Genomic DNA, 27,754 nt, shown 5'->3' with positions numbered 1-27,754 from the left:
TTAAAACCAAATAAAAACTGTCTTTATTCATTCATAACTTTAATGGTAGTGTTAAGCTTCCACTAAACAGGTAAGAAACCGCTGATGCAGAGAGAAGTGTCATAACACACTAACCATCTCCCAGCAATATCAATAGTATATTTGTTATTATCGCTATAATAGTAAATTATGAATGGGAACCGGTCTATGTTATGAATCGTTCAATGTTATATAAGTTGTATTATGACTGAAGTTCCCCATCGGTCTGTGCAGGTGTTTGGGAAGCTGATCTGCGGAGACGCTGAACCCACTCCCGAGCAGGAGGAGAAGAACCTGCTCTCCTCGCCTGAAGGAGAAGACAAGGTGGGCTCTCCCTCACTGCATCACTTCACCTGACACGGCTTCACCTTGTACTGCCTTACATCACATCATCACGGCTCTGAATCGAGACCTTGCTGCTTGTGTCTTCCGTCTCCAGGCGCCGTCTGACGCGGACCTGAAGGAGCACATGGTGGGCATCATCTTCAGCCGGAGCAAGCTGACCAACCTGCAGAAACAGGTGAGGCACCGGAGGCCTGGGGAGAGGCTGTCTTGAGGAGCTTGTTGAACCTTGGTCTGAAACACATTGGCCCGCTCTCTATGCGTTGTGATAATCACAAAGGGAACACAAAGCCAAAGACTTGAGTGAGTAGACATTGTTAATTTAAACAAATACAGTACTGGCCAGATAAGGACAGGCAGGCGACGGTTTTACTGTCCCGATGTGGCCTTTGACTGGCCAGGATCCAGGGACACCTTACTGTTGAACCCTGAATGATTTCATAAAGAAGGATTCACAACCGCTTGTAAATCTCTTAGCCCCGTCTCACCGACCTCTCCCCCCCAGGTGTGTGCGCACATCGTGCAGGCCATCCGCATGGAGGCCACCCGCGTGCGCGAGGAGTGGGAGCACGCCATCTCCAGCAAGGAGAACGCCAACTCGCAGCCCAGCGACGACGACGCCTCGTCGGACGCCTACTGCTTCGAGCTGCTGTCCATGGTGCTGGCGCTCAGCGGCTCCAACGTGGGCCGGCAGTACCTGGCCCAGCAGCACACCCTCATGCAGGACCTGTTCTCCCTGCTGCACACCGCCTCGCCCCGCGTGCAGAGACAGGTGAGGGGCGAGCGCGCACGCACACGTGCACACATGCATTGCACACTCCCACAATGGTGACACCGTATACAGGTCCCGCCCTGTATCGACGCCGTCATATCCCCAGGACATTTGAAATCCCACAACTGTTTACTCGACTTGAAAGTTATATTAACGTACACTAATGTGTTTCATTATCTTACAATACGAAAATATCCCTTTATAAAGTTTTAAAATATCATAATGGGCAACACCACAGTCGGATGATCATCTTTTCCGATGCTCACACACAGTTTGAACTGCTTTTATCCCGGACATGCGTCATCACTTCCTGATCCTCTGGTGCCTCCTCCCGTAACCCTAGGTGACGTCCCTGCTGCGGCGGGTGCTGCCCGAGGTGACGCCCGTGCGCCTGGCCAGCATCATCGGCGTGAAGGCCCTGCCGCCGGCCGACATCAGCGACATCATCCACTCCACGGAGAAGGGGGACTGGAACAAGCTGGGCATCCTGGACATGTTCCTGGGCTGCATCGCCAAGGCGCTCACCGTGCAGCTCAAGGCCAAGGGCAGCAGCATCGCGGGGACGGCCGGCATGGCCGCCGGGAAGGGCGTCACCACGGTGACGCTGCCCATGATCTTCAACTCCAGGTACGCCCCGGGCCAGCGCCGGGGGGAGGGGGGGGGACAGAGAAACTGTGGCCACTCTGATCAGCTCGGAAATATATTACATGAATACGATTATATAATGTTTTTTATTATATTACATATTTTATTATTTGATCCAATTAAAATATGTATTAAGAATATGCTTTTATAATATGTCACATTATACTTAAGCAATAGATCACGCCAGGCTGTGGTATGTGCTCATTATACCACTGTTAAGGGGCGTTGTCCGGCTCCGACGCGCAGCGGAGGGCCGGCGACCCCCTTCACAGTGGTATAATGAGCACATACCACTGACTGAAGTGATCTATTGCTTTTATACAACGGTTACTGTTATGGCGAAACGAAAGTCATAGACACACTACATTTAAAAAAAAAACAAGAAAGTCAAAGTAGCCGTTTTATTAAAGAATACAAAAAAGTAGTCCCTCCTGGCTGCCTTCAAAATGCACGACGGTTGCTATGCAACACACTTTAGCGTCCCTCCGAGAGAAGGCTCGGCTAGAGCGGTTCGCCGGCAATTTATCCTATGGAGCAGTTCACTCACCGTGTGCCTAAGCTTTCGTTAGTCTCTCCATCGCCTTGCTCACTCCCGGAGTAACAACATTTACACCCTCTCCATCATTCAACATATTTTTAGGCTTCAGTGAACTGTGCTATTGCTTTTATACAACTACTTTTATACTTTGTATTGTAACCGTTTCTACTTCCAGGCGCGGAGTGATATGCAAACTTTCACAAAATGATTGGGCGTCATAGCAGTTATGTATACGCTCATTATACAACAGTTAAGAACCAATCAGATCGCTGGATTTAGGCCCCCCGTTGTATGAAATATATTTGATCACATTCAAATATATGATATGGATATGATTATATAAGAATGCATTTTGATAAATTATATTATATATTTGATTACATAATATCATCTGCACTGTGTGAGTTGACCCATTTGCAGCCTCTTGTAACTCAAGTTGTAGGTAGAACTATGATTTGTGGCTGCATTAGAATTACAACATAGTGCAGGTTTAATATCTAATATAAAACAATAAGGAGATGAGGGTGTGTGTGTTGACCCTGTGTGTTGTCCTGGTCTCCAGCTACATCCGCCGGGGGGAGAGCCACTGGTGGATGAAGGGCTCCACGCTGCCCCAGATCGCTGAGATCATCATCAAGCTGGTCAAAGACATGGCCGCCGTGAGTCACCGCCGTCTCCTCTGTGCATCCGTTCCAACGTCGTCCGTGCAAATGACACGCAACAGACGATGCAGTATTATATGTATATGCATCACGACAAACTGCCACAGCGCTCTCATGGCTCTCGCTTCCTTTCTTTTTCTCAGGGCCACCTCTCGGAGGCCTGGTCCAGGGTCACCAAGAACGCCATCGCGGAGACCATCATCGCCCTGACCAAGATGGAGGAGGAGCACCGCTCGCCCGTCCGCTGCGTCGCCACCACCAGGGTACTCTCTCACTCTCGCTCGCTCTCTTGTTCTCTCTCTCCCTCTCTTGTTCTCTCTCTCCCTCTCTTGTTCTCTCTCTCTCCCTCTCTTGTTCTCTCTCTCTCCCTCTCTTGTTCTCTCTCTCTCCCTCTCTGGTTCTCTCTCTCTCCCTCTCTTGTTCTCTCTCTCTCCCTCTCTTGTTCTCTCTCTCTCCCACTCTTGTTCTCTCTCTCCCACTCTTGTTCTCTCTCTCCCTCTCTGGTTCTCTCTCTCTCCCTCTCTTGTTCTCTCTCTCCCTCTCTGTCTCCCTCTCTTGTTCTCTCTCTCCCTCTCTGTCTCCCTCTCTTGTTCTCTCTCTCCCTCTCTGGTTTTCTCTCTCTCCCTCTTGTTCTCTCTCTCCCTCTCTGGTTTTCTCTCTCTCCCTCTCTGGTTTTCTCTCTCTCCCTCTTGTTCTCTCTCTCCCTCTCTTGTTCTCTCTCTCTCTCCCTCTCTGGTTCTCTCTCTCCCTCTCTTGTTCTCTCTCTCCCTCTCTTGTTCTCGCTCTCCCTCTCTGGTTCTCTCTCTCCCTCTCACACACACACACACAGCCTCCACCAGTGTGTTAACATGGTCCTCCCCTGTTGGCCGTCCTCAGCTGTGGCTGGCGCTGGCCTCCCTGTGCGTTCTGGACCAGGACCACGTGGACCGCCTGTCGTCCGGCCGCTGGATGGGCAAAGACGGACAGCAGAAACAAATGGTGAGAAGAATCAACGACACACAAGTGCATGTTGATTCATTGATCCTTGCACAGAGGTGACGAGTCGACGGGCCTATAAATAGAATTGAAATAGATTTTTTTTGAATTTCCATAATTGAATGCATGAGGCTTGTCCCTGTTTTGTGGACAGGCCTGAATCTGCACTACTCTAAGAGATTAATGTAATGAGCTGGTTTTCTGCCAGCACAGAGATCTTGGCAAAATACTTTTTTTGGGACAGCCCTTTTCTTGTTCAAGTCGTGTCTACTTCATTCTTAGACTACCTGCTGTTGTGTAACCCCTAGTGTTCACTATGTCGTGAAGGGGGGAACAGGTTAGCTAATCGGAACGCAGCAGATACATTCTAACTAGGCACCTGTTGATTATTTTGTGGGCCAAACATGAGGACACTTCCCATTTTCTTCCCACATCGCAGCCCATGTGTGACAACCATGACGACGGCGAGACCGCGGCCATCATCCTTTGCAACGTTTGCGGGAACCTGTGCACCGACTGTGACCGCTTCCTCCACCTGCACCGACGCACGCGCTCCCACCAGAGACAGGTGAGCCCCGCGTAACACACACACACACACACACACACACACACACACACACACACACACACACACACACACACACACACACACACACACACACACACACACACACACACACACACACACAATCACTTGTGATTTAATTTTTTACCTTTGTTTTACCAGGAATAATCCAATTTTGTTTTTCTTTTTTTTTTCTTTCTTTTTTATTAAATGTTTTATAGAAAGTGCAGAACAACATACATACATATCTGTACATTATTTTAGATTTGAACATTTTCTTTTGACCACTTTATGTATTTCTTTAAGGTGAAATTCCAAAGTTGTCAGTTACAAAGTATTTTTTGGGAGAGACTGAGCATGTTTTCAAACTCAAAAACAATCGTTTGAAAAATCGTGATTTCAATATTGGCAATAATCGTGATTATGATTTTTTTCCATAATCTAGCAGCCCTACTCAACAGTCTCTGCCAACCCTGTCCCTCCTTACTGGACTGCTCCATTAGTGTAACCTGTGTCCAAGTCAATGCTGCCAGTTTGACCACGTATGACTCGTATGCCTTCATAAGCCCAATTCCTCCCGGCTGGTTTGCAGGTGTTTAAAGAGGAAGAGGAGGCGATCAAGGTGGACCTCCATGAGGGCTGTGGGAGGACCAAGCTCTTCTGGCTGATGGCTCTGGCCGACTCCAAGACCATGAAGGCCATGGTGGAGTTCAGAGAGCACACAGGTGAGCAAACGCTTGTCCATACGGATTAACCTTTATTAGGACAAAAGCTGAACTGCAATTGTAACACATTTTGGAAAGTCTTTTGGAGAACTTGGGATTCAACTTTGTTAATGTTATGTTGTCTGACAAGCTTTCATCACTCTGCTTGTGTGTGTGTGTTTGTGCTTGTGTGTTTGTGCGTGTGTTTGCAGGTAAACCAGCATCCAGCAGCTCAGACGCCTGTAGGTTCTGCGGTACGAGGAGCGGGACGGAGCTGTCTGCAGTGGGCAGCGTCTGTGCGGACCCAGACTGCCAGGTACCCACTGTTCTCATTTCAAACATTTAGAATGAATAACAAATGGCCAGCGTGGCCACGTATATTTTATACACATTGAAGGGAAGGACTTGGTTTTAAATGCAACAGGGACAAATAACCAACTCGTCAGGAGTAGGTGATGACTGTTTTATTCTATGTACTTTTGGCCATACATGTTTTACACGTGTAGACGAATGCTACTTGGCTCACAGCTGCCGCTGTTAAACTCGTCACATGTTCGGCCCTGGATGAAAAGGAGGCAAATATATATTTAGGGATATCATCATTTGCATGGCCTTATTGTGCGACTATATATTTGACCCCATGATCTTTCTCCTGTGGTCTTTAACCCATGCTCCCCCTGCCTCTCCTTGCAGGAGTACGCCAAGCTGGCGTGCTGCAAGACCCACGGGTGCGGCCACCCCTGTGGCGGCGTGAAGAACGAGGACAAGTGTCTGCCGTGTCTGCACGGCTGTGACAAGAGCACGGGCTGCCTGAAGCAGGACGCCGACGACATGTGCATGATCTGCTTCACCGAGGCGCTGTCTGCAGCCCCCGCCGTGCAGGTAGGCCACGCCCCCCCCCCCCCCCCCCCCTCCCGGGAACTAGACGTCAGGGGCGGGCATCAGCAGATTGGGGGTCCAGATACGATTTATATTCAAAACCACTTTTGAGAGCCAATATGTTTTGTGATTCTTCGTGTTTTTGAGGGCCGATATGTATTCTGATTTTGACCACTTCATTTTTGGGGCGTGGGATTAAATATTGTGTTAGATTACATATTTGTGTATGAACAATAGAGGCACGGGGCATACACTCTGCAGATGTTACTTTTGAAGGAGACATACTATGGTGTTTTCCGCACAAGTCAATATTAGTATTTGAGTTCCAGAAAATGTTATCTCACCTACCGCTGATCAATGAGCTGTCAGACTGAACCACAGCATGGAGGAGAAGGGATTGTTGCCGTTTGCGGACTCTTGGAGCTCTATACCTATATAATATAATAATTTTATGTATGGGTATTTATATAATATATCTAATTGCACGGCCAAAAGCTGGGCGCCTGGGCTGATATTATGAATCATGAGCTGAACTCACGGAGCAGCTCCGGTGGGGGGGTAGCTCGGCGGCAGTCCGGAGGAGGAGACATGGAGGAGAAAGGGATTGTCCTCCCGGAGCTGAGCTGCCGCCGAGTACCCCCCCACCGGAGCTGCTCGTCCGCTGGTCCACAAAATCGTAGCTATGCTCTGATTGGAGGGGAGTAGAGGGAGAGATAATATTCAACGTGCCCCCTTCCTACATAGGAGGGGGCGCCGAAACTGACTCGCTCGTTTGGTAACTGTAGGCGGGGTACTTTCAGAAACGTATATCTCACCGAAAAAAATCATGTACTGACTTTTTTCAAAGTTTGCATGCGTGTAGGAGCACCAGAGACCCAAAACAACACCCCAAAACCCAGGAAAAGTGTGGTTTTCATAATATGTCCCCTTTAAATAATTTAAAAGAAAAAGATTTTACCATTCTTTTTCGATTTTATTAAGATTACTATGACATTTTCAACAACAAACGACTACTAAGACTTAAAAAATTTAAATAAATACGAATTCCTATTAGATAAGAGGTTCTAAGATACACATGGGTAAGATCCAACACATTCACTTAATGGATATTGATTCTGTCTCTATTGCACTTCTGCTGATTTATGTTGGAAGATTATCGAAGGCATGACCACCCTGCATGAAAATCAATCTTTGAACGGATTTCGCCCTGAAAAATGTTCTCCACCTGTTAGTAAACAAAATCCACAGGTACCAGCCCCCCCGCCTCTTAATGGTTCACTGTGTGTCCTTCAGAGTGGCTAATCGGTCCATCTGTTTTGCCTCCCCAGCTGGACTGCAGTCATGTGTTCCACCTGCAGTGCACCAGACGGGTGCTGGAGAACCGCTGGCTGGGACCCCGCATCACGTTTGGCTTCATGTCGTGTCCCATCTGCAAGGTACTGAACACCCTCTGATACTTATTGTCCTCCAGAGAAGAAATGAATCGCCAACACCGTGCATCCCATAGAGCCACAGTGAAGCACAGAATACAGAACGCCTATGAAATTAACACACACAACAGCTCATGGGACTGGAAGTTGGTTTGTCGGCGGCAGTGATGGCAGAGGGCAACTGAGCTTTTTTTCTTTTGTTAACTGTATCCGACACAGCAATGTAGTGGGTCTTTTATTTTTTGGACGTCTCAATTTAGTATTAGTGTTGTTATTGCTTTAGTCTAGCATTAGAATTTTAATCACGCAAAAATATATGTCGTCAAGTAACTTAGTTTTTCTGTTTTGTTTTCTTTGTTCAGAACAAAATCAACCACTCGGTGATCAAGGACCTGCTGGACCCCATCAGGGAGCTGTACGAGGACGTGAGGAGGAAAGCCCTGATGAGGCTGGAGTACGAGGGCCTCCACAAGAGCGAGGCCATCACCACGCCGGGGGCCCGCTTCCACAACGACCCCGCCGGCTTCGCCATGAACCGATACGCCTACTACGTCTGCTTCAAGTGCAAAAAGGTACACCGGCTACTCGCCTAAAGGCCTCCTGTTTTAACACCGGGTGTCATGGTGATGAGTCATATACAAGACATGGCAACTGGTATAGCTGATCTGTGCATCATACCTCTGGTTGGAAATGTGTGATGTCACTATAGGGACCAATAAACTCAAATAAAATAGGGTCCCTTTCTCATGCATACCCGGCTCCAGTGTTGGATGGTTTTAACCCCTACTTGTCCCCTTACCGCAGGCCTACTTTGGGGGAGAGGCACGATGCGACGCGGAGGCCGGCCAGGGGGATGACTACGATCCCAGCGAGCTGATCTGCGGGGCGTGTTCTGATGTCTCCAGAGCTCAGGTGGGCACGGGGAGGGTTTGATAGCCTGTGGGGGGCGCCAGGGTTCAAATCCCAGTCGGTTCCCTGACTGTTTTGTATTTCTAGCTCGGACCTGTGTCTTCCTCCCTTTTTGACAAATGTGTTCTACACTTCCTCCCCAGATGTGTTCCAAGCACGGCACAGACTTCCTGGAGTATAAGTGCCGGTACTGCTGCTCGGTGGCGGTCTTCTTCTGCTTCGGCACGACGCACTTCTGTAACGCCTGCCACGACGACTTCCAGAGGATGACCAGCGTCCCGAAGGAGGAGCTGCCCCACTGTCCTGCAGGTACCACTGTCCGTCCTCATCATGTGCACATACTGCAGCTATGGCTACAATAAGGTGCATTCTCCTCACAGCGATAGCCTCATAAGTACACTACTGTGTTATGGTAAATGGCCGAATACTGAAGGTAACAACGGCACAGTTGCCTTTGGCTAGCGATCTCCTGATGCGAATGCTTATTGGTAAGGCACTGAGAGTCGGTGTGTTGTGGCCCCTTGCCCTCGCAGGTCCTAAGGGGAAGCAGCTGGAGGGGACTGAATGCCCTCTGCACGTGGTGCACCCGCCCACGGGAGAGGAGTTTGCCCTGGGCTGCGGCGTGTGTCGGAACGCCCATACCTTCTAGGCCACCGTGAGAGAGACCCGTACTGAAAAAGGCTTGTTGATCTACTGTGATTCCTGGCTGTCGCTGCTGTGGACGCTCGGCCCTGGACGATGGCTCCTTCGGCTGTATGCGAGCCACACTGGAGACCCCCCCCCCCATTCCCACCACACACATCCCCCCCCCCCCCCCCCCCCCACCTGCTGGTCAAGCTTTCTGTTCGCTGGACTACAAACGAGAGTGCCAGAGTTCTGCTACAAAGACATACTCAAGGGTCAGCTCTCGGGAATCGCGGTAAACTTAATGAAAAAATGAAAACAGTTATGTTTAAAAAAAATATGTATATGAACTAAAAGAATACTTGTGACGTGTTTTGCATGCGGCCGTTGTTCTCCCCTCGGCTTCCATAGGCGTCGCACACCACCCGATCAATGAAGTGTAACAATATAGTGACGATTAAACATGGGATATCAAATACATTTGCATAAGGCAACCGTGGAGGGACGTGGTTAGAAGAAAAAAAAAACATGGGCCGTATTTACAGCTTCCTAAATATGAATTAAAAGATTTTGTTGTATGTAAACTGACTTTTTTCGTAATCCTGTACAGTATTGTCCCCTGTCAAGTGCATCATGGGTTGACGGACAAAAAAAAGACGTGTGGGTGAATAAGACTGTAAGAATGTCAAGTCTGGGAGGAAAATAGTGTACGATTTATCTAATCTTGTATATAATGATAGTATCCAAAATAGCTGTATTCCGAAATTGCTACTCTCCACTTCAGTTTTGTTTGATATTCTGGGTTATGTTTTGAGCCAGAACTTTTAATGAAGTGCAATACTGGGTGTGCCTCCTCTTCTGCAGCTGTTATACCTATGGAATGTATGTCAATAAAGGCCACTGTACATTTTTATACAGTAGACACAGTTGTGTTTCATCCCCTTTAAACTGTCACTTATGTTTTTTTCTGGAAATGCAAAAAAGAAAAGAGAAATAAAGTTATAGATCTGGGACATGGAAGCCATTTTCATCTATAGCACAGTTGTATCCAAACTTCACCAGGAGTCAATTTTCAAGGAGTGATCACTGCACAGTTTGAGGCCAGTTAATTGCACCAACTATTACAATTCATCTCTAATGTTATTCCCGAGAAGGAGATATGGTGTGTGGGTCAGAGGAAGAGTGACAAAAACAGCTGCTGTTATATATATATAAATATATATTAAAAAAGCATAATACTTGTGAATCTGCTCTGTAATATCTGTGGTGGATGGAGTTGAATGGTAATAAACCAGGTTATCTGTTTCGCAGACAACATTGTGTGATTTCTTAATGACTAACCGAAGTGTTGACCATTTAAATACAATTTAAAACACAAAGGGACTAATTAAAAATGTGCTATTTGCAGTGTACAAAACCACCCTTCCTAATTAGAAAGTGGGTTAAGATAATAACTAACTGTGCGTTCACACCAAACGCGACGGGGCGACAAGATCCCATACAAAGTGAACGTTGAGACGCGTATCGGGCGATTTTTTTTTATTTGTCACTGCCTCTTCCGTGGTCATCACAATATTATGAATAGACTGCGTCGGGTTCTCCGACGTCTCTCTCTCTTCCACAAAAGGTAAAGACAAATTCGCCCAAAACTTGCACAGCGACAGTTTATGATCTGTGGCGCGACAAAACTTCGGCGACAACGCGAACGGGCGAAAAATGTTGCGTTTGGTGTGAACGCACAGTAAAGGTGGCAACTAGCTGGGAGGTTGCAGATTGCAACCAACTGAATAACCTGACCCCTCTCTTTTCAACCAGTACGGGGCCCCGTACTGGTCTGTATTGTGTAAGGTGCCAGTACCTTCTAAAAGGATGTAATCGGCTATGACAGCATCGAGTAGAAAAGTTTCACGGTTCTTTGATCGATTTAAGAATTGCAGTTAGTTCTATAAATGTAAACCTGTGTCAATAAAATAATAACTAATCACGGAACTGAATGGGACTGCATGACAGCGCATTTCCGTTTTGCAAAAGGACATTCATGTGAATTGCGCCAAGGTTGATTTTTAGTTTCCGAATAAATCAGTTACGTAGGCCTACTCTGAAACTACTCACCTATTAATTATGTGTCAAGGATGTGTTCGCCAGTAATTATGTAGAGGGCGAGAAGGTTAATTACTGCCGCTAAATAGGCACCTACTGGCCCACAGCTATGAGGCTGATGACCACTGATAATGTCCATTCAATTGAGGGATAACGCTCGAAGCGGGTGATATTATAGTATTATTGAACGTAAATAAACCAAGGCGCTACCACTGTGCGCTGCACTGGGCGTGTACTAGTGGCCCTGCATCGCACAGATGCTTACAGCGCCCTCTAGAGGAAGTCCATGACTTCTGTCGTGGGCAATGACTTATCTTATCCTTGCTGGTCACCATGTTGTCAAACGTTACCAAAAGGTTTTCACTAGTCTACCAAATAAGGAAAATGCATATTTTGAAAATGCATTTTACTGCTACTTTAAAGATTCGTTCTCTTTCCAAGTACATTGACATCCAACTTTGAATGAAAGATGACCTTTTTAATTAACATTCCACTTAGATTTCCCAATAATTGCAACACCAAGGGTAATCAAATAAACCTTGTACTTGTCAATTGTTCACTGGCCTGACTGATAGTATGGAGTTGTTTGTTCTCTGTATAAATGTAAAGCAACCCAAACGTTTCTCCAGCCCTGATTTTAATTATTTTGAATCAAGTGTGGTAGAAAACGGTGCTCAAGCAATCGGGATAACCGTTGCCCTGAGAGGATTGTCAAGTAAAGGCCATTCAATAATGTGTGGGATCTTCATAAGGAGTGGACTGAGGCAGGAGGCAGTGCATCAAAAGCCACCAGGCACAGACGTATCCAGGACATGGGCTAATACAACTATCGCTAGTCATACCTAGGGCAAGAGAACTGGTCTGTTGCTCAGTGGTCTGTTACTCATTTTTATTTGGAAATCAAGGTCCCAGAGTCTGGAAGAATATAATTGAGATGCACAGAATCCAAGTTGCTTGAAATCCACTGTGAAGTTTCAACAGTCTGTGAAAATTTGGGGAGCCATCATCTTCTGGTGTTGGTCCACTCAATGGACCAACACCAGAAGACGGCTGCAACTCAATGCAGCCGTCTACCAGGACGTTTTAGAGCACTTCATGCTGCCTTCTGCTGACAAGCATTATGGAGATGCTGATTTCTTTTTCGAGCAGGACGTTGCACCTACCCGCACTGCCAAAAGTACTAATACCTTGTTTAATGACAATAGGATTACTGTGCTTGATTGGCCAGCAAACTCGCCTGATCTGAACCCCATAGAAAATGTATGGGGTATTGTCAAGAAGACGATGAGAGCCATGTTGGAATTTTGCGATGCAGGCGAGCTGAAGGCCGCTATCGATGCAACCTGGGCTTCCATAGCCCCTCAGCATGGCCAAAGGCTGATCGACTCCATGCCACTCCACATTGATGCAGTAATTCATGCAAAAGGAGCCATGCTCCCTCTGATACATGCTACTAAATTATACACACTGGACCATAGGTGTAATAGTATGCATGGTTTCTGTCATGGATGTAGGTTTTTGTAATGCATCGTTTTTCGGTGTATTTGTTTCTGAAATGCCATTGATGAAGTGATGCCTTGGCTGTTTGTGGTCTCTGTATGTAGGGTTTGACTAACCTGGTGGGCGTGTATTGTTTATGCATGGTGTGTATGCTGTAACGCGCTCTGGCCACAGCCATTTCCCCCTATTCCTCCCATAATGCACTCCTCCTGTCACAACAACACATCGCCATTTCAGGGACAGGGGAGACAAAGCCTGTCAATACATTCAGCGGGTCATATTTTCATAAGACTCTTCAGTGTCTGACTTGGTTGTTATTTTTGACTGATACGATATCTTTGTTTGGTGTGAATTAGTTTTTCAAGCGCGGGGCCGGGGTTGAACATACAAGTACGGGATCCGATTTTCTTTCTACTGCAAACAGCTAGCAAGTCGGCTAGTTCAGTGTCAACACAACAAGGTAGGACTCAAAACATATGACATATTTTACATTGATTGAAAAAGGCTGCATTAAGGCAATATCAGTTGAACAAACGGGTTGTCGAGCTAAACTGCTATACACCCTGTCTGTCTGACGTTGTGATCATGTTATGTTGTGTTCGTGTTGTGTTGCGTTAGCAGCCAGAGCAGGGGACACACAGCCGTCCACCTCGATTAAATACAAGTGCATACATCGCTACCTATACAAAACAATTAACTATTTTCAATAAGTCTCTAGCTACGCAATCCTAATCATGTTGAAAGTAGCCATATGAATGAATATAGGATATCCTTTACTCTCCTCTTATGCTATTTTTTTTTTGTTGATAAAAGTCAGTTGTTTTCTTAATTCTTCTAGCATGCAATTGAGGGCTATGTGTCCTGTCTTTACTGATGGTGCATGTACAAATCTGTGTAGCAGGATGAAGAGGGTGAAAGGAGACGAGGAGGAAAGCAACAGCACATCTCATGAAAGCCCACCGGAGGTTTGCAAAAAGGTCCGGAAGCAGCTGAGTGAGGAACCAGATGAGGAGGACGTGCAGTGTGACCTCGGTTGTGACTGGACACGGCTACCTCAAGAAATCGTGCTCCACATCTTCCAGTACCTCCCGCTGCTGGACAGAGCCTTCGCCTCACAGGTGTGCCGCGGATGGAACGAGGCCTTCCACATGCCGGAGCTGTGGAGGTACTTTGAGTTTGAGCTCAACCAGCCTACGAGCTCCTATCTGAAGGCCACTCACCCGGACCTCATCAAGCAGACCATCACACGGCATTCCAACCATTTACAGTACGTCAGCTTCAAGGTAATGTGCTTTTAGACATTAGTCCCAGCATTGATTCAAAATAAGGGATAATGTATTTTGAATCATTACCAATTTCACTCCTCTCGTTTGCCCTCTCTTTTCTCCAGGTTGACAGTAGCACAGAGTCGGCCGAGGCAGCGTGTGCCATTCTTTCTCAGCTGGTGAATTGTTCTCTGAAAACCCTGGGGCTGATATCCACAGCAAGGCCTAGTTTCATGGAACTGCCCAAGGTATACGTTATGCTGCTACCTGCAATATGACTACAGCCAATGGACAAGAGGGAGATTGTATGAATGTTGTGTGAATGCAAACAATGTTGACCCTAACCCTTAAGCACAGCACCCATGTTTACATGTACATTCTGTACTTATATATTAAAAAAATACTCACTTTTACAGATATATTTTTGTTTTAGTTATTTGCATAATATTACGAATTTGTATCCATTCGTTATTATTTTACTGTACTGTTGCTGCTCTGACATCAACGTTTCTTATCTATTGTCCAACTTTCAATCTGTAAGGTTTTCTTGAGTACTTTCTAGGGTGAGTATTGCACCTGCTAGTGGTATGAGGCTCATTCTAACAGAGCAGTGTATTCTATCCCCCTCACACAGTCCCACTTCATCTCAGCGCTGACCGTGGTGTTTGTCAACTCCAAGTCGCTGTCCTCTCTGAAGATCGACGACACACCGGTGGACGACCCGTCTCTGAAGGTGCTGGTGGCCAACAACAGCGACACCCTGAAGCTGTTGAAGATGAGCAGCTGCCCCCACGTCTCGCCAGCAGGTATGTGAAGGGGCTACAGCTTTACCTCAGTCGGCCTCAGGAGAGACTTTGATTAGTGAGTCTGATTCTTGAGTCACCATTTACATTGAGTCTGTAATTCTGTAAAAAGAACAGCTTATTCCATGTATTGATCCATTTCAAGGCTGTGATTTTCTCCGGTGATTAAGAAAGAGAAAGATTTGTTTGAATCTGGCACGCTTACGCCTACAATTTCTAACCAAATTGTAGGCTCACGCCTACAATTTCTTGGAACCGTTTAAATAACTGGCTGGAGGGATGCCTGTTAACTCAGTCATGGTCCGCTTGCGTGACAGACCCAGGGGGACTGCTTCTGCACAGGAAACGAGAAGCTATCAACCTTTACACATTTAGCTCAATGTCTGATAACCTCCACAGCTGCAGAACAACTGTATTGACTCACCATGGCCTGTTCCTCGGTGCACTGCAGGCATCCTGTGCGTGGCAGACCAGTGCCACGGGTTGCGGGAGCTGGCGCTGAACTACCACCTCCTGAGCGACGAGCTGCTGCTGGCCCTCTCCTCGGAGAAGCACGTGCACCTGGAGCACCTGCGCATCGACGTGGTCAGCGACACCCCTGGCCAGCACTTCCACGCCATCAAGAAGAGCAGCTGGGAGGCCATGGTGCGCCACTCGCCCAAGTTCAACCTGGTCATGTACTTCTTCCTGTACGAGGACGAGTTCGGCCCCTTCTTCGGCGAGGAGACGCCCGTCACGCACCTGTACTTCGGCCGCTCGGTCAGCAAGGACGTGCTGGGCCGCGTGGGCCTGCACTGCCCCCGCCTGGTGGAGCTGGTGGTGTGCGCCAACGGCCTGCGGCCCCTGGACGAGGAGCTGATCCGCATCGCCCGGCACTGCACGCAGCTGTCGGCCCTCGGCCTGGGCGAGTGCGAGGTGACGTGCAGCGCCTTCGTGGAGTTTGTCAAGATGTGCGGCCGCCGCCTGTCCCAGCTGTCCATCATGGAGGAGGTGCTGATACCCGATCAGAAGTACACCCTGGACGACATCCACTGGGAGGTGTCCAAGCACCTGGGCAGGGTCTGGTTCCCGGACATGATGCCCACCTGGTAAAGGCCAGGCCACAGACTTTGGAACGGGGTGTGATCAGAGGGACTTGGAGGGGCGTTGGCTTGATGGGTCCCGTGTAGCACAGAGTGTAGCACAGAGCCCGTCCGAGGTTCTGTAGCGGACTCCCCTGACCATCTTTTCCCTTGTAGAGGGATGGCTGTGGGCTAGGATGTGAACTGAAAAGAGACAGACACATTATACGCCAACCAGAGGAATACTGTCTAGAGCTCGAGCTGCACACCAGAAGGTCCAGAAGGGGGTCCTCCTTCATGGGAGGAATTCAGGCCCCGATACTTTACTTTGGACATTCATCTCACACTTCAACAGGCAGATAATTGTACCTAAACAGATGTTTTTTATGACTGTGCACATTTGAGCTACAATGAATTTGTAGCGTACTACTTATAATCCGTATTGACACGGTAATTTGGATGTCAGTGGCTGTATATATTTAAGAGATTATTTTGATTGTTTTTCACTACTATTCCAACACCACCATAGGCTTATCTGGCCGGTCAAAGGTAATGGAAGTCATATGGATTCTTACAGGTCAATTGTTCTTCAAGCCATTCGATTTTCAAAAATAGAATGCTTACATTATCTTATTTACCACTAATAGAACAAAAAACAATATACATTTTAGCATTGCAACATGGTATTTAAAAAGATAAACTGGTCAGTGTTTACTGATCTGATAACCATCAAAACACTTCCCAGAATGTCAATAATATGAATTATTATTATCAACATATCAATACACATTTCGTGGCTCCCCTGGGGTGTCCAACAATTTAATTTTCAGTTATATAAATATGATAAGCACTTTTAAGATGACTTTATCAATATCTAACAAAGTATTACATTCAGGAATATAAGCTTATGATCAGCAAAATTGCACTTCAAAGTTGGCTCAAATGTAATTCAATTAAGTATGGCGGAACAGTATATACGGGGGAAGCTAAAGCATGCTTACTGAATCAAAATATATCTGTTATGACCATTGATGTCCTCCAGATATCCTACAAATATTTCATGCGTTTGCAGTATCCTGAAGTGTCTTTGGGGAAGGGCTGTGAGATGATAAGAGAGGCTGTATCCAGGCCTCTGTGTAAAATGAAGGTGTACACCGTGTAGAAGGCTCTCCTGTTTCAATGGATGTTCTCCTCTGCATTTCTAGTTCTACTAAGCACCTTACACTAAAACCAAATATTGTAAAACGATAGCTTTAAAGCAAAACATGGGTTTGAGGAGGGGCAATATTTCCAGAATTAACAGAATTTATAAAATATAAATTAAGAGTTTGGAGGCAGCTTAAAAATAGCCTCCACATCAATAGTGTACACTGGGAGTGCACTGTTAATCTATCCGTCTCTTAGGTCTGTGGAGGCATATATGTACATATTTATAATATATATATACTGTATATGCTATTTGCCTAAGTTCAACTATTGCCTATTGAACTTAGCCCTCTCTGCTCTCTCTCTGGATAACTGCCCTCATACCTGCCAAGATGTAGGCATCTCTGCATAGGTTTGGGATGGAAGAGACAGCCTTTTTCTGAGTCACTCAGCACATCAACATCATGGACAGGAGGTTGATGTGCTGAGCGACATCATGCTGTGGTTCCTGTCAAAGGCATCCATTGGTTTCAGGAAGAAGGAAAGAGGTTTGGCAAGTGAGGTGAGTCGAACGATTGTATTTTTTCCTCTTAAGGAAGTGAGAAGAGTATATAAAATACTATGTGTTTAAATAGAAAATGTGTTTCTTTATGTCAGGATTTCCAATTTCCATCACCAACTGGCTTTTGTAGTTTCTATAGAAGTATCCTTTTGCTAGATGGATTTTAATCTTCCTGTTGTTCTTGTTACTAGAGCTAATTAGGCAGGTCATTTATTGATGAATGGATACTGCTTTCGTCATTTTAACTGGTGGTCTTTCAGTTATGTGTACAGCAAACAATCAATATGAAGAGCTTTTTAATGCTTCACCTCTTTCAGTAGGTTTAAAGCTGTAGATTATCTATTTTATTTTTTGATAATGTTGAATGGTTTGTTTTTTTAAAACTTTGATTGTAATCCAATGCAGCTGTGTTCTGTGTTCCCCCCATTTAGAACAATTAGACCTAAATATTCTTGGATCACGTTGAATAACTGTTAAAATGGACCCAACTCAAACGTGAGGATCCATTCTTCACTTTTGGATATGTAGGCAGCAATAGTTTAAACAAATGTATTTTGCTTAATCAAGCATGTATTTTTTCTAAAGAATAAGGCTTTAATTGGGTTAGCATAGCAACAGAGATGCCCCCTCTCATAATTTAGCCACTCCTGAGCCCAATTAAATCAAAGTAAATTAAATCAAAGTTAACTGGTATTGACCAAGCAGCTATTTTTACTTTTGTTCTGTATGGGAAATGTTTTGTCAAGTTTTCTTTACCGGTTGCTTTATTGATTAAATCAATTGTTATGGACATGTTATCATGGAATAAAGAATTGTGAATGTATATGTTAACTTTACAACTTTTACTTGTTGATACGGAAATACCAAATTAACATAATACTAGGGCTTCCAAACCTATTAGTTGGTAAAAAGGATTGTATACTTTGGGATTAGTCATTCAGACGGACTGGTCAATGTTTGGGCATTTTAATGTTTTTAATTAAATACATTTTAAGTCCAAAGAACCAATCATTGCAAAACGGTGGGGTTATATCTCTAGAAGAATTGAGTGCAGGTCATTCATGGTCTTCTTCAGCCTTGGGTCTTGGCTAGAGATCAAGAATTTCATTAGAATAAATTTGCCACGGATAGCAAGTGACTTCAATTACTACCAAGACACTGCTGAACATGTCCTTTTAATTACACATGTGGAAAAATGATATTTTTAGAAAATAACAGGTCATCTTATACATTAAAGGGGATCTGGGCCGTGCCAACAATAGCAACTATGGAAAACACTTTGTAACACAGATTGACTTAAAAACACAGTGGTTGAGGCAGCAGTTAATACATCCATTAGGTTAAAATATCGAGAGGAAAAATGTATGTATCAATATACAATTTCGATACAGTCATCTGACTAAATCCTACAGAAAAATACAGTCTGAAAACATCAGACCACTCCAATAATTACAGTTGTTTGATCTTAACCAGTTAACCAGGCTTAGCATTAAATTCTTAAGGCAAATAGAGAGCAAACAGAATATAAGCATACATTAGGGTAAGGGCACCTCCTCGTAAACAATTTGCATATAGGGCGGTTTCATCGGCAGGTGCCAATACTCAGAGTTGTAATAAAGGTAGAAGTTCTTGTGCACCACCACCTTCTCATAAATGTCCACTAAACTAATGGCAAAGTCTACGTAGGACTGGTGGGGCCTGAAGGTGTAGTAGAATTTCTGGATGTCTGCCGCCAGGTCTTTCATGGAGGGCTGTCCGAATATGGTGCTGTCATTCCCAAGGTAGGTGGGCTCCCCACTGTACAGGTAGACCTTAGTGTATTTGGTCGGGGAGCTGCTGGACAGTTTGGCCCCGAGGTCGGCCAGCTTCCTGTAGGTGCGGTGGACAAACTGGGAGCAGTCGAAGGACTCGAACCACACCGTGGCGTTCGGGCCCGGGTCGGAGCGCACCGTCCACGTTTCGTAGTAGATTCCCGTCTGGTTATCCTCCTGCACCCACTGGGCCATGTCATTAAACATGTCACCTGGGGGAGGACATGATCACAGGGGGATCACCACAATGACACGCTTATTCCTGGTCTGTGGCTTCCGCTTGCTTCCACTCGGTTATTTGTATTTTGAAATGTATTTAACCTTTATTTCTCAATGACTCTATGAGATTTATAACCGATTTTCAAGAGAAACCTTGCCAAGAGCAGCATAACCATATCTCACACTGGCATGGAAGCCTTCATTTCTATAAATAGCTATTCTTTATAGTGTGCCGAAGATATTTTTGAAACTTTTTTCTTACCAGTGATGACTGCAATCTTTTCCAGGGTGCCATTTTGAGACCAGTGCACATCATCTACGCCCTCGAAGAAGCACGCAGCACCCTGGTTGCACCAAAACGGAGCACTGGCGTTGGCTCTCAGGTGAGGGAAAGTGCAGTTGCCCAGCTGGAACAGCTCGTACCACTCCATCGTGTAGTTACTCTCAGTCTCAGCGCTGCTGAATCCGATGGCATCATGCATAATATGCTGTATAATAACAAAGACAGACCAATGAATATACAATGTATGATGATGACTCCGTGATGCTAAGCATACATATCCCACTTACTTTTTCTACTTACAAATTTGCCCATTAAATCTCCATACTTGAACTCCCATACTGGTGCTTGCAGTCGATATACTGAAATGCTATCAGTGTCCCTCATGTAGGGTATTCGTCCATCTCGATCACCATTAGGGCAAAATGGGTACAGTGCTTCGCAGTACGAATCCACATCTGGCCTTTCATCAACCCGCCTTTGACAAAATTACATGTAAAGCATTAAAAAAACCATAAAATCTTTCTTAAATATTTGGGTTTTGTCTCTCGTATGCAGGAAATGCTATCAGAATTACCACCAACAAGTTTCAAGAATATGTAGGCCTATCTGAAGTGTAGCAACGTTTATATGAAAGTCACATGATTGTGGTTGAGCTGGGACCCCATCCCGAGTCAGAGAGGTTCGTTGTACCTGTATGGGACGGGCCACCTCGACGACTGTTGAGAGAGAGGTCTGGTATGTGCCCTCACATAGAGACACGACAACAGATCCAGAGTAAAACACAGAAGCGTCAGTAGAAATCTCATGTCAGAACTCACGCACACAGGAACCGAATATGATCAGAAAGTTGGACGGAAAGTCCTCATTGCGCCACTTCCCTGTATACAGTCGGTGACGTACAGGTCACATGGTCTTGTTTATCATGGGCAGTCATGCGGTTGAGGTTAAAAAGTTCTCATCTAAGTACATAGACATAGACTAACCAGGTAACCAGTACGGATTTTCTTCTTAAAATAGAAATTATAAATATATAATGTAGCCTATACTTGTATACATGCCTAAAATGGATCGAATCTGATATGAAGTACTTTTATTAAACTAAATTATGTGTGCAAATCAGTTGTATTTTTAAGTATATATTTAAAGCACATTTAATTATTTATTAATGTAGTGAGCATGGGGATTATCATAGACGTTTAATGAATAATACAACCACACATGTATGCAATTTGGGCTTGTTTTAATCATCCGCTAAAGTAGAGGGCGCTATGGTCATAACACGTTACATTACGATCTCACCGCTCGAGCCGGTTGTTTTGTACTTGAGGCATCGGGTCGTCGATAATAACAGCACACTATCATCTCAGCATGGGGAAGCGCGTCGCTGTAGTGCTCGCAGGCTGCGGAGTATTCGATGGCACTGAAATCCATGAAGCCTCCGCTGTTTTGGTCCATCTCAGCAGAGGGGATGCAAGTGTACGTACAATGTTGCTAGTGTTTTGCAGTCATACACTAGCTAGCCCCATGTGTGACCCGATTACCCTCCATAATTTTGGCCCACCTACTATTACTACAATACTCAATAGTAGTTTATTACTTATTGTTGTAACATATTTTGGCTACCCTAACTGTTTAATTTTGCAATCCAAAATTCACACAAATGACTGTTTTTGCTTGCATTGTTTTTCTTTTTTTACATTTTTATTATTGGTGATCAATAAATGGCAACTCCGTGCAGGTGAAAATGTTTGCCCCCAACGTGGATCAGATGCATGTGGTGGACCACATGAAAGGCGGTCCCACGGAGGAGAAGAGAAACGTGTTGGTGGAGAGTGCAAGGCTGGCAAGAGGAGACATTCAGGATCTGTCTAAACTCCTCGTCAAAGACTATGATGCCATCATTTTCCCAGGTGCAGGGTTGCCCAGGCAACTGTGATCCAAATTATGTCGATAGCCTGCTGAACGGATGCCCCTGGCCTTCGTTGTGTCCTCTTTGCTTCACATGCTCCCAATAAGGGATGAAACAAATCATGAATTCAGGGAGTGATACAGCCCTGCCAAATTTGGATTAATTTAAAATTATATTGAGTTAATACTTTATGATACCATTCTTTTTTTTATTTCCCACAGCCCAAGGCTAGTATAACTTGAAGTGGTATAACTTTCATAACAATGTGAAAAATATAGAGCGACGACTTATCAATCGATTTATTTTTTTGGTTGAAAAATTAACAAAATGTTTTGGTCTTCCCATGGTTGGTTTTGCAGGTGGCTTCGGCGCGGCTAAGAACCTGTGCACCTGGGCTACAGAGGGGAAGGACTGCAGTGTCAACGCGGAGGTGAAGGGGGTTCTCCAGGCCTTCCACAGCGAGGGCAAGGCCATTGGCCTCTGCTGCATCTCCCCCGTCCTGGCAGCCAAGGTCTTCCCCGGCTGCGAGGTCACAGTCGGCCGCGAGAACGACGACAAGTAGGTTTGCTTATGTACACCTGGATGTGTCTTCCTTAACCTGCATTGTTCCGCTGCTTGCACAAAGTGCCCCAACAAATACCAACAGCCAGTTTAAGAACGATGGCCAAAGTTGGCTAACGCAGATTCAACAAGAAATGCGACCCGACAACCACCAGTGTCCTGTGCACTAACACATAATGTTGTGTTTGTTGGGGCAGTGGGGAAGCACCTTTACATGTCTGCTGTATGTTTCGTCTCGCTATCGAAAACTTACTATCTTATAAACAATTACAAACTAGCACGTAGCAGTGTGTAACTGACTGGGGCAGTCTGTTACTGATGCTGGAAAAGTATTTCATCTTTGGTTCACATAGTTCACACATGGCGTCCGTATTTTAGCTTTTACACGCTGTTACCCAGTCCTAAGGCGTGTTGGCTTCATTCTTTGCACAGATACCCCAACACCACGGATACAGCGGCGGCCATCGTCCAGTTGGGCTGCACGCACGTGAGCAAGAGCGTGGCCGAGAGCCACGTGGACGAGAAGAACAAAGTGGTCACCACCTGCGCTTTTATGTGTGACGCGCCCCTCCACGAGATCTTCGATGGCATAGGCACCATGGTGCAGGCTGTGCTGAAGCTAGCCTGATTTCCCTTTGACTGGGATGAATGCTGGAAAATTAACGCACTTAGTTGCATGCACTCTGCTGTAAGAGCCCACTGGCCAAAACCAGTATAAACCTGATCATAATATTACTGACGACCAGTAGCAGAATCATGTGACCATGCTAACTGTTCTCTTGATGCAAGCCAACAAGAGTTATGTTTGCGTCCTCCAGGTGGATTTGTAGGAGGAAATGAAAGTCAAATAAAGTAAATTCCCTTTCTCATAGTGAAACAGGAGTAGTTTGGTTTATGAGAAGCATTGTCAGCATTATTTATTTTCCCTTCACATCTAATAAGATATTGCACAATACATCTTACTGCAAGACAGTAAGGTATTGTCACACAAATTCAAAGACATTACAAAATCGTAATTTTCAATGCATTTGTTTTCCGTGATTGAAATAAATATATAAAGCTCCAACAAACAAAATATATAACCAATGTATTTCCATATCTAAATACTTTTAAGACTTTAAGCCTATTGATTACTTGTCATCTGGAGGTATAAACCAAGAGCAGAAGAGTCTGTGATTCGCTCCATGTTTCCCACAACGTCCAAGATGCCCTCCACCCCCTCAGACGACAGCACGGTGGACGCGTTGTTTCTAAACTTCCTCTCCAGGTCTTCTTGGCTCAGCGGCCGTCTCCAGTGGCCGTAGAACGTGTCGCACCTTCCCGCGTACCTGTTCCCCAGGTGTGTTTCTATGACGACTTCACAGTACATCTTGTCGAAGCTGGGGTGGTTGTCCTCGGGGCTTTCCACCCTGACCTTGGACAGAAGTTCCCTGAGGGCAGACCGGTTCCTCTGAGCGTCGCTGAAGGACTCCACCGTCACCCGGTCGTCCAGCAGGGCCGAGCAGGCGTTGAACTGGAAGGAGTGCCTGGCCTGGTGCTCCGAGGCCGGGCCGGTGCGGTTGATGTACTTGGAGGCCGGCACTCTCAGCGTCACGCTCCTGACCTGGTCGAGGTGGTTGGTGTTGTTGGACGACTCTCCTCCGCTCCGGAGCTCAGCCTTGGCCGCTAACGCCGCCTCCGCCACCCAGTGCATCCCCAAGTGAGCAGGGAAGCTCTTGACGGCCACGCTCTGACTCTCCAGGGCCCATTCGAAGCCCCCGACGTCAGCCATCGCAGAGGGGCTGTACTCGTTGAAGAAAACCCCGAAACCGGACTCCAAGTCCAGGACGTCCGGGTTCCCCTCCAGCCCCATCCAGGCCAGCCGAGCGGCCTCCAGCCCTCTGCCTGCGGCGTTCCCCATGTGGAGAGGCTTGGTCGGGGTGGCAGCGTTGGCCAAGGGGGAACCAGCGGACGATGCTGCGATGGCCAGAGCGTGAGTACACTGGGCTGGGGACAGACCCAGGAGATTGGCTGAGGCTGCTGCACTACCCATCACACCAACTACAGTGGGCGGATGGAATCTAAAAGTTGTGAGAAAAAAAAAAAGTTTTAGCACCATGTGTTGCTGTATAGTCAAATCATCAGTCTCACTGGTGTAAGCAAAGCAGGAAATAGCTTCAAGATAGGTTTGGTTTAATAACAAACCGGGCCCTACCTTTGAGGGATGTTGAGGGCTTCCCTGGAGAAGCTCAGCAGTCGGCCTTGTACCTCGATGCCAATGTTGAAGGCCAGGATCAGGTCTAGTCCAGTGAGCTTCCTGGGAAGGACCTCGGCCAAGGCCAGGACCGCAGGGAGAATGGCCCCAGATGGATGAGTGGCCGGGTGCCACGTGTCATCAAAGTCCATAGAATGAACCTGCAGTGTGGGGAGATCAGAGATCAAATCGGGTTTGTCAAGGGGAAGAACACCTTCACATACACATTATGTGTGTGCATATGTCCTATCGCAGTCTAGCAGGCCAAAGATGAACTATGAATGAATGTCCTGTTATTGGAATATAATGTACAACATTGATCAGCTGAAATGTATTCCTCTGCAGACAGTGCTTTGAGCATATTGGTTTGGCGTTGTCAAGGAAACATCTGGTCGATAGTTGTTTTGGATCTTAAATCTTGGATTTTTAGCACATTCATCCAAAACCAAAAAGAAAATAAGTGGCAGATATCCGGTTATTGAAGAAGAATGCACAACCTTAAATGCAATATTGAATATTCTGAATCATTCAACCCTTCTATGGTATGAGAATACTGCATAATAGTTGAAATCTAGTTTCTAAAACAATCGTTTGTTTTGTCTGCACAATGATTGTGTTTGAGTCGACAAAATGTTAATCTAGGATGAAGAAAACTTGCTCTCATATCAATGAAATATAAATTATTATTTGCATTGTCCTCTAGAGGAAATTCTGTGTTTCCAAAAAGATTTTGAATGAGTAATGATACAAATGAACCAAAAGCATTATTACAACTAGGAAAGTTGTAATCACACACACACACACACACACACACACACACACACACACACACACTCTGTTATGAGGATGAGACCTACCGCGACACCGTTGACGAAGGCAGCGTGCTGCGGGGGCAGGGCCGTCTCTGCCCTCCCCCAGACCTGGCTCTGATCCCTCGATGTAAAGCTCTGCAATAAAACACTCTGCATGACTAAAGGATAAAACAAGATTGGTGTCGCCACACAAGTTTGTACCGTCAGGAGGAGATAAATGCTAAATGCATCACAGAGGATTTCCATGGCACAGTAGTGTACAGCTTTTGTAGAAAAGATCTGAAGAGAACAGTGTGGATTTGGGGATATACAGCACATGTGCTCAATTATCAATAATTTCCATCAAAACATGTTTGTATCTATATATTTATATTATGTTTTGTGTGTGTGGCATTATAAGTTATTATTAGTTATTCAGCCATTGTGCAGATGCTTTTGTCTCGGAGAATTCAGATACAGTTGATTAAGAAATCGTGGTGAGGCATATTACTCAAGGATATAACTAGGTACAGGTAAGCTGTGAACATTGGGGATCAAACCTAGAGCCTTTCTGCTGGGAGTTGAACACGTAAACCACTACAACATTCTCGCCCTTCTAGATCTTGTTCATACGAGTTTCCTTTAGATGCATTTCATTTCGTATACAGCCGATGAAACATTCAGTTCCCAGGATGGAGGTCACAGTACCTGGCTGTACCGGAGGGCTTTGTTGTAGACGTCCGTCTGGGTGCCGATCAGCCCCACCCCCAGGGTGTCCAGCATCATCCTCTTGCTCCGGGAGATCACTCGCTCCGTCAGGTGGCCCCTGCCCAGACCACTGATCGCGGCCCCAAAGCTTCTGGTAACATTCTGGGAAACAACAACAAAGTTATGTTGAGGATTCCCATCCAGCCTAGTAGATCACCAACCTTGAGGGAAAATGCTCAAAATACGTACTGGAAAGGCATTCAAAATGGTATTCAAGTTGTAATTCGATTTTTATTTTATTTTAATTGGCAAAGCATTAAAATAATAAAATAATAAATGTAGTCGATCTGTGATACCTTGCGCAGCATGTTTTGGTTCCTCCCGTGGAAATGATTAAAAATAGTGTAACTCAAGTTGAGGGCGGGTCACTTAAATACAATACGGCCTACCCACTCGAATGATGACGGGCCACGGAGATTTCCCGAATGACCACACTTAGGATTTCTTTCTGAGGAGGAAGTTTAACCATTAAAAGCTTAATCATCAACAATTACAATCAGGTTCAAAATCAGCATTCATGGTGTAGCCTACAGCGTTCATGGTGAACTTTATTAAACCTTGAATACTTAATCATCAACAATTACAATCAGATTCAAAATCAGAATTACTTTTATTACAACTTATTGTAGTAGCCTGCACAAGAACACAATAATAAAATTCTTAGGCTTGGTTCCTCAACAGCCACAAGATAATGTAAATAAAGATAAGTAAAAAATAACATGTAACAAATAAATAAATAAAAGTTCCATTAAGGTACATTCAGATCTCATTTTGATTTTTTTTTGATTTTGTCAAATCGAGTCATATTTCATATTATGAACCATTAAAGTAAAAAACTAGTTTGTATTAATGTCATTATTTTTTATCTATTGCCAATAGGTAAAAAACAAAAACCTTGTGCTTTCAGTTCTACAGTGTTGGGGAACTAGACAGCAAGCTTTAGGGAACTAGATTGCCTCACCAAAAGACACTGGGAAGTTTCCAGGTGGCTGTCTAGTTTTCAGTCTATTTGATTAAATCGGCCCCTTTCAGATAAACTCCAGACATCTCCTCCTTGACTGATGAGGAGACATTTATTGAATGCTTGAAATGTAATAGCCTACGTTTTGATGAAAACTATTTCGATCCCTGTGGCGTGCTAGGTATGACTCGGAGAGTGGTAAATGTTCAACACATGGTTTATTCTAACAGAGAAACAAGGTAAACGGGCTTGCATTCTGGGCCCGTTTCCCGATAACGATGGATCCACACTCGTACGATCATTCTCACGATGGATCTTGTGATCCATCGTAAATTTCTTTGGAGCGTTTCCCGAAACTCCTCCTAACATGAACGCCCGTTCACTGCACTCACGACACGGTGCTGAAATGGGCTTAAAGCTTTAAAATATCTCCCGATCAAGGCCAACAGCAGAGTAGCATACGAATAGAATAGACTGCAATAATATGAATGCTAAAGATTAAAACACAATTGATTAGGCCTAGGCTGACATATGCATCAGTCCTAATCCTGAATGCAGTTTGTGTACATTTTTTCAGGGCATTTACGCATTTCCCCCCCTGAAATAATTCCATATTAACAAAAGTCAAAAATTGCTTGTGTGACAACTACATTTATCTTGTCGTGTTGTCCTACTTACTACGGTGAGGGTTTCGTGTAATTTAGCCACCAGAGGGCGC

At 45.4% G+C, this 27,754-nt stretch overlaps 5 protein-coding genes across 20 annotated transcripts in view; 3 read left to right on the top strand and 2 right to left on the bottom strand.

The window, feature by feature from the left end:
* Positions 1 to 10,378, top strand: part of mycbp2 (MYC binding protein 2) — a 76,761-nt gene extending 66,383 nt beyond the window's left edge. For all 15 annotated transcript variants that reach the window (XM_060039504.1, XM_060039512.1, XM_060039510.1 and 12 more), the window contains 16 exons: positions 253 to 342; positions 458 to 538; positions 866 to 1,132; positions 1,476 to 1,759; positions 2,878 to 2,974; positions 3,121 to 3,240; positions 3,854 to 3,955; positions 4,392 to 4,520; positions 5,110 to 5,242; positions 5,434 to 5,537; positions 5,915 to 6,103; positions 7,429 to 7,536; positions 7,893 to 8,102; positions 8,335 to 8,442; positions 8,583 to 8,748; positions 8,973 to 10,378. In XM_060039504.1, the coding sequence (XP_059895487.1) occupies positions 253 to 342; positions 458 to 538; positions 866 to 1,132; positions 1,476 to 1,759; positions 2,878 to 2,974; positions 3,121 to 3,240; positions 3,854 to 3,955; positions 4,392 to 4,520; positions 5,110 to 5,242; positions 5,434 to 5,537; positions 5,915 to 6,103; positions 7,429 to 7,536; positions 7,893 to 8,102; positions 8,335 to 8,442; positions 8,583 to 8,748; positions 8,973 to 9,088 (2,304 nt within the window). In that variant the 3' untranslated portion in view covers positions 9,089 to 10,378. The remainder of the gene's footprint in view (positions 1 to 252; positions 343 to 457; positions 539 to 865; positions 1,133 to 1,475; positions 1,760 to 2,877; positions 2,975 to 3,120; positions 3,241 to 3,853; positions 3,956 to 4,391; positions 4,521 to 5,109; positions 5,243 to 5,433; positions 5,538 to 5,914; positions 6,104 to 7,428; positions 7,537 to 7,892; positions 8,103 to 8,334; positions 8,443 to 8,582; positions 8,749 to 8,972) is intronic.
* Positions 10,379 to 12,848: 2,470 nt separating this feature from the next.
* On the top strand, positions 12,849 to 18,323 carry fbxl3a (F-box and leucine-rich repeat protein 3a). Of its 2 annotated transcripts, none has more exons than XM_060039499.1 (5): positions 12,849 to 13,123; positions 13,565 to 13,946; positions 14,054 to 14,176; positions 14,563 to 14,734; positions 15,183 to 18,323. In XM_060039499.1, exons 2-5 carry the CDS (start codon positions 13,566 to 13,568, stop codon positions 15,821 to 15,823), a joined length of 1,317 nt encoding a protein of 438 aa, XP_059895482.1. In that variant the 5' UTR covers positions 12,849 to 13,123; position 13,565; the 3' UTR covers positions 15,824 to 18,323. The 2 variants fall into 2 exon arrangements, with proteins under 2 accessions (XP_059895482.1, XP_059895481.1); XM_060039498.1 differs by having other exon boundaries at positions 13,562 to 13,946.
* Positions 18,324 to 18,659: 336 nt separating this feature from the next.
* cln5 (CLN5 intracellular trafficking protein) lies at positions 18,660 to 20,714 on the bottom strand. The gene is made up of 4 exons (XM_060039500.1): positions 20,504 to 20,714; positions 20,114 to 20,288; positions 19,793 to 20,018; positions 18,660 to 19,523 (listed from the first exon to the last, which is right to left on the bottom strand). Exons 1-4 carry the CDS (start codon positions 20,617 to 20,619, stop codon positions 19,036 to 19,038), a joined length of 1,005 nt encoding a protein of 334 aa, XP_059895483.1. The 5' UTR covers positions 20,620 to 20,714; the 3' UTR covers positions 18,660 to 19,035.
* A 400-nt stretch (positions 20,715 to 21,114) lies between these two features.
* zgc:162944 (uncharacterized protein LOC569993 homolog) lies at positions 21,115 to 23,184 on the top strand. Its single transcript, XM_060039501.1, has 4 exons — positions 21,115 to 21,289; positions 21,552 to 21,723; positions 22,082 to 22,280; positions 22,716 to 23,184. The coding sequence occupies exons 1-4, from the start codon at positions 21,182 to 21,184 to the stop codon at positions 22,909 to 22,911; spliced, it is 675 nt and encodes a 224-aa protein (XP_059895484.1). The 5' UTR covers positions 21,115 to 21,181; the 3' UTR covers positions 22,912 to 23,184.
* A 1-nt stretch (position 23,185) lies between these two features.
* acod1 (aconitate decarboxylase 1) lies at positions 23,186 to 26,495 on the bottom strand. The gene is made up of 5 exons (XM_060039497.1): positions 26,372 to 26,495; positions 26,016 to 26,177; positions 25,374 to 25,463; positions 24,478 to 24,677; positions 23,186 to 24,343 (listed from the first exon to the last, which is right to left on the bottom strand). Exons 1-5 carry the CDS (start codon positions 26,381 to 26,383, stop codon positions 23,407 to 23,409), a joined length of 1,401 nt encoding a protein of 466 aa, XP_059895480.1. The 5' UTR covers positions 26,384 to 26,495; the 3' UTR covers positions 23,186 to 23,406.
* Between the last annotated feature and the right edge of the window lie 1,259 nt (positions 26,496 to 27,754).

The sequence above is a fragment of the Gadus macrocephalus genome, chromosome 20 (genome assembly GCF_031168955.1).
Source record: "Gadus macrocephalus chromosome 20, ASM3116895v1".
In the NCBI taxonomy this organism is placed as follows: domain Eukaryota; kingdom Metazoa; phylum Chordata; class Actinopteri; order Gadiformes; family Gadidae; genus Gadus; species Gadus macrocephalus.
This window is presented reverse-complemented; position numbering and strand designations above follow the sequence as displayed.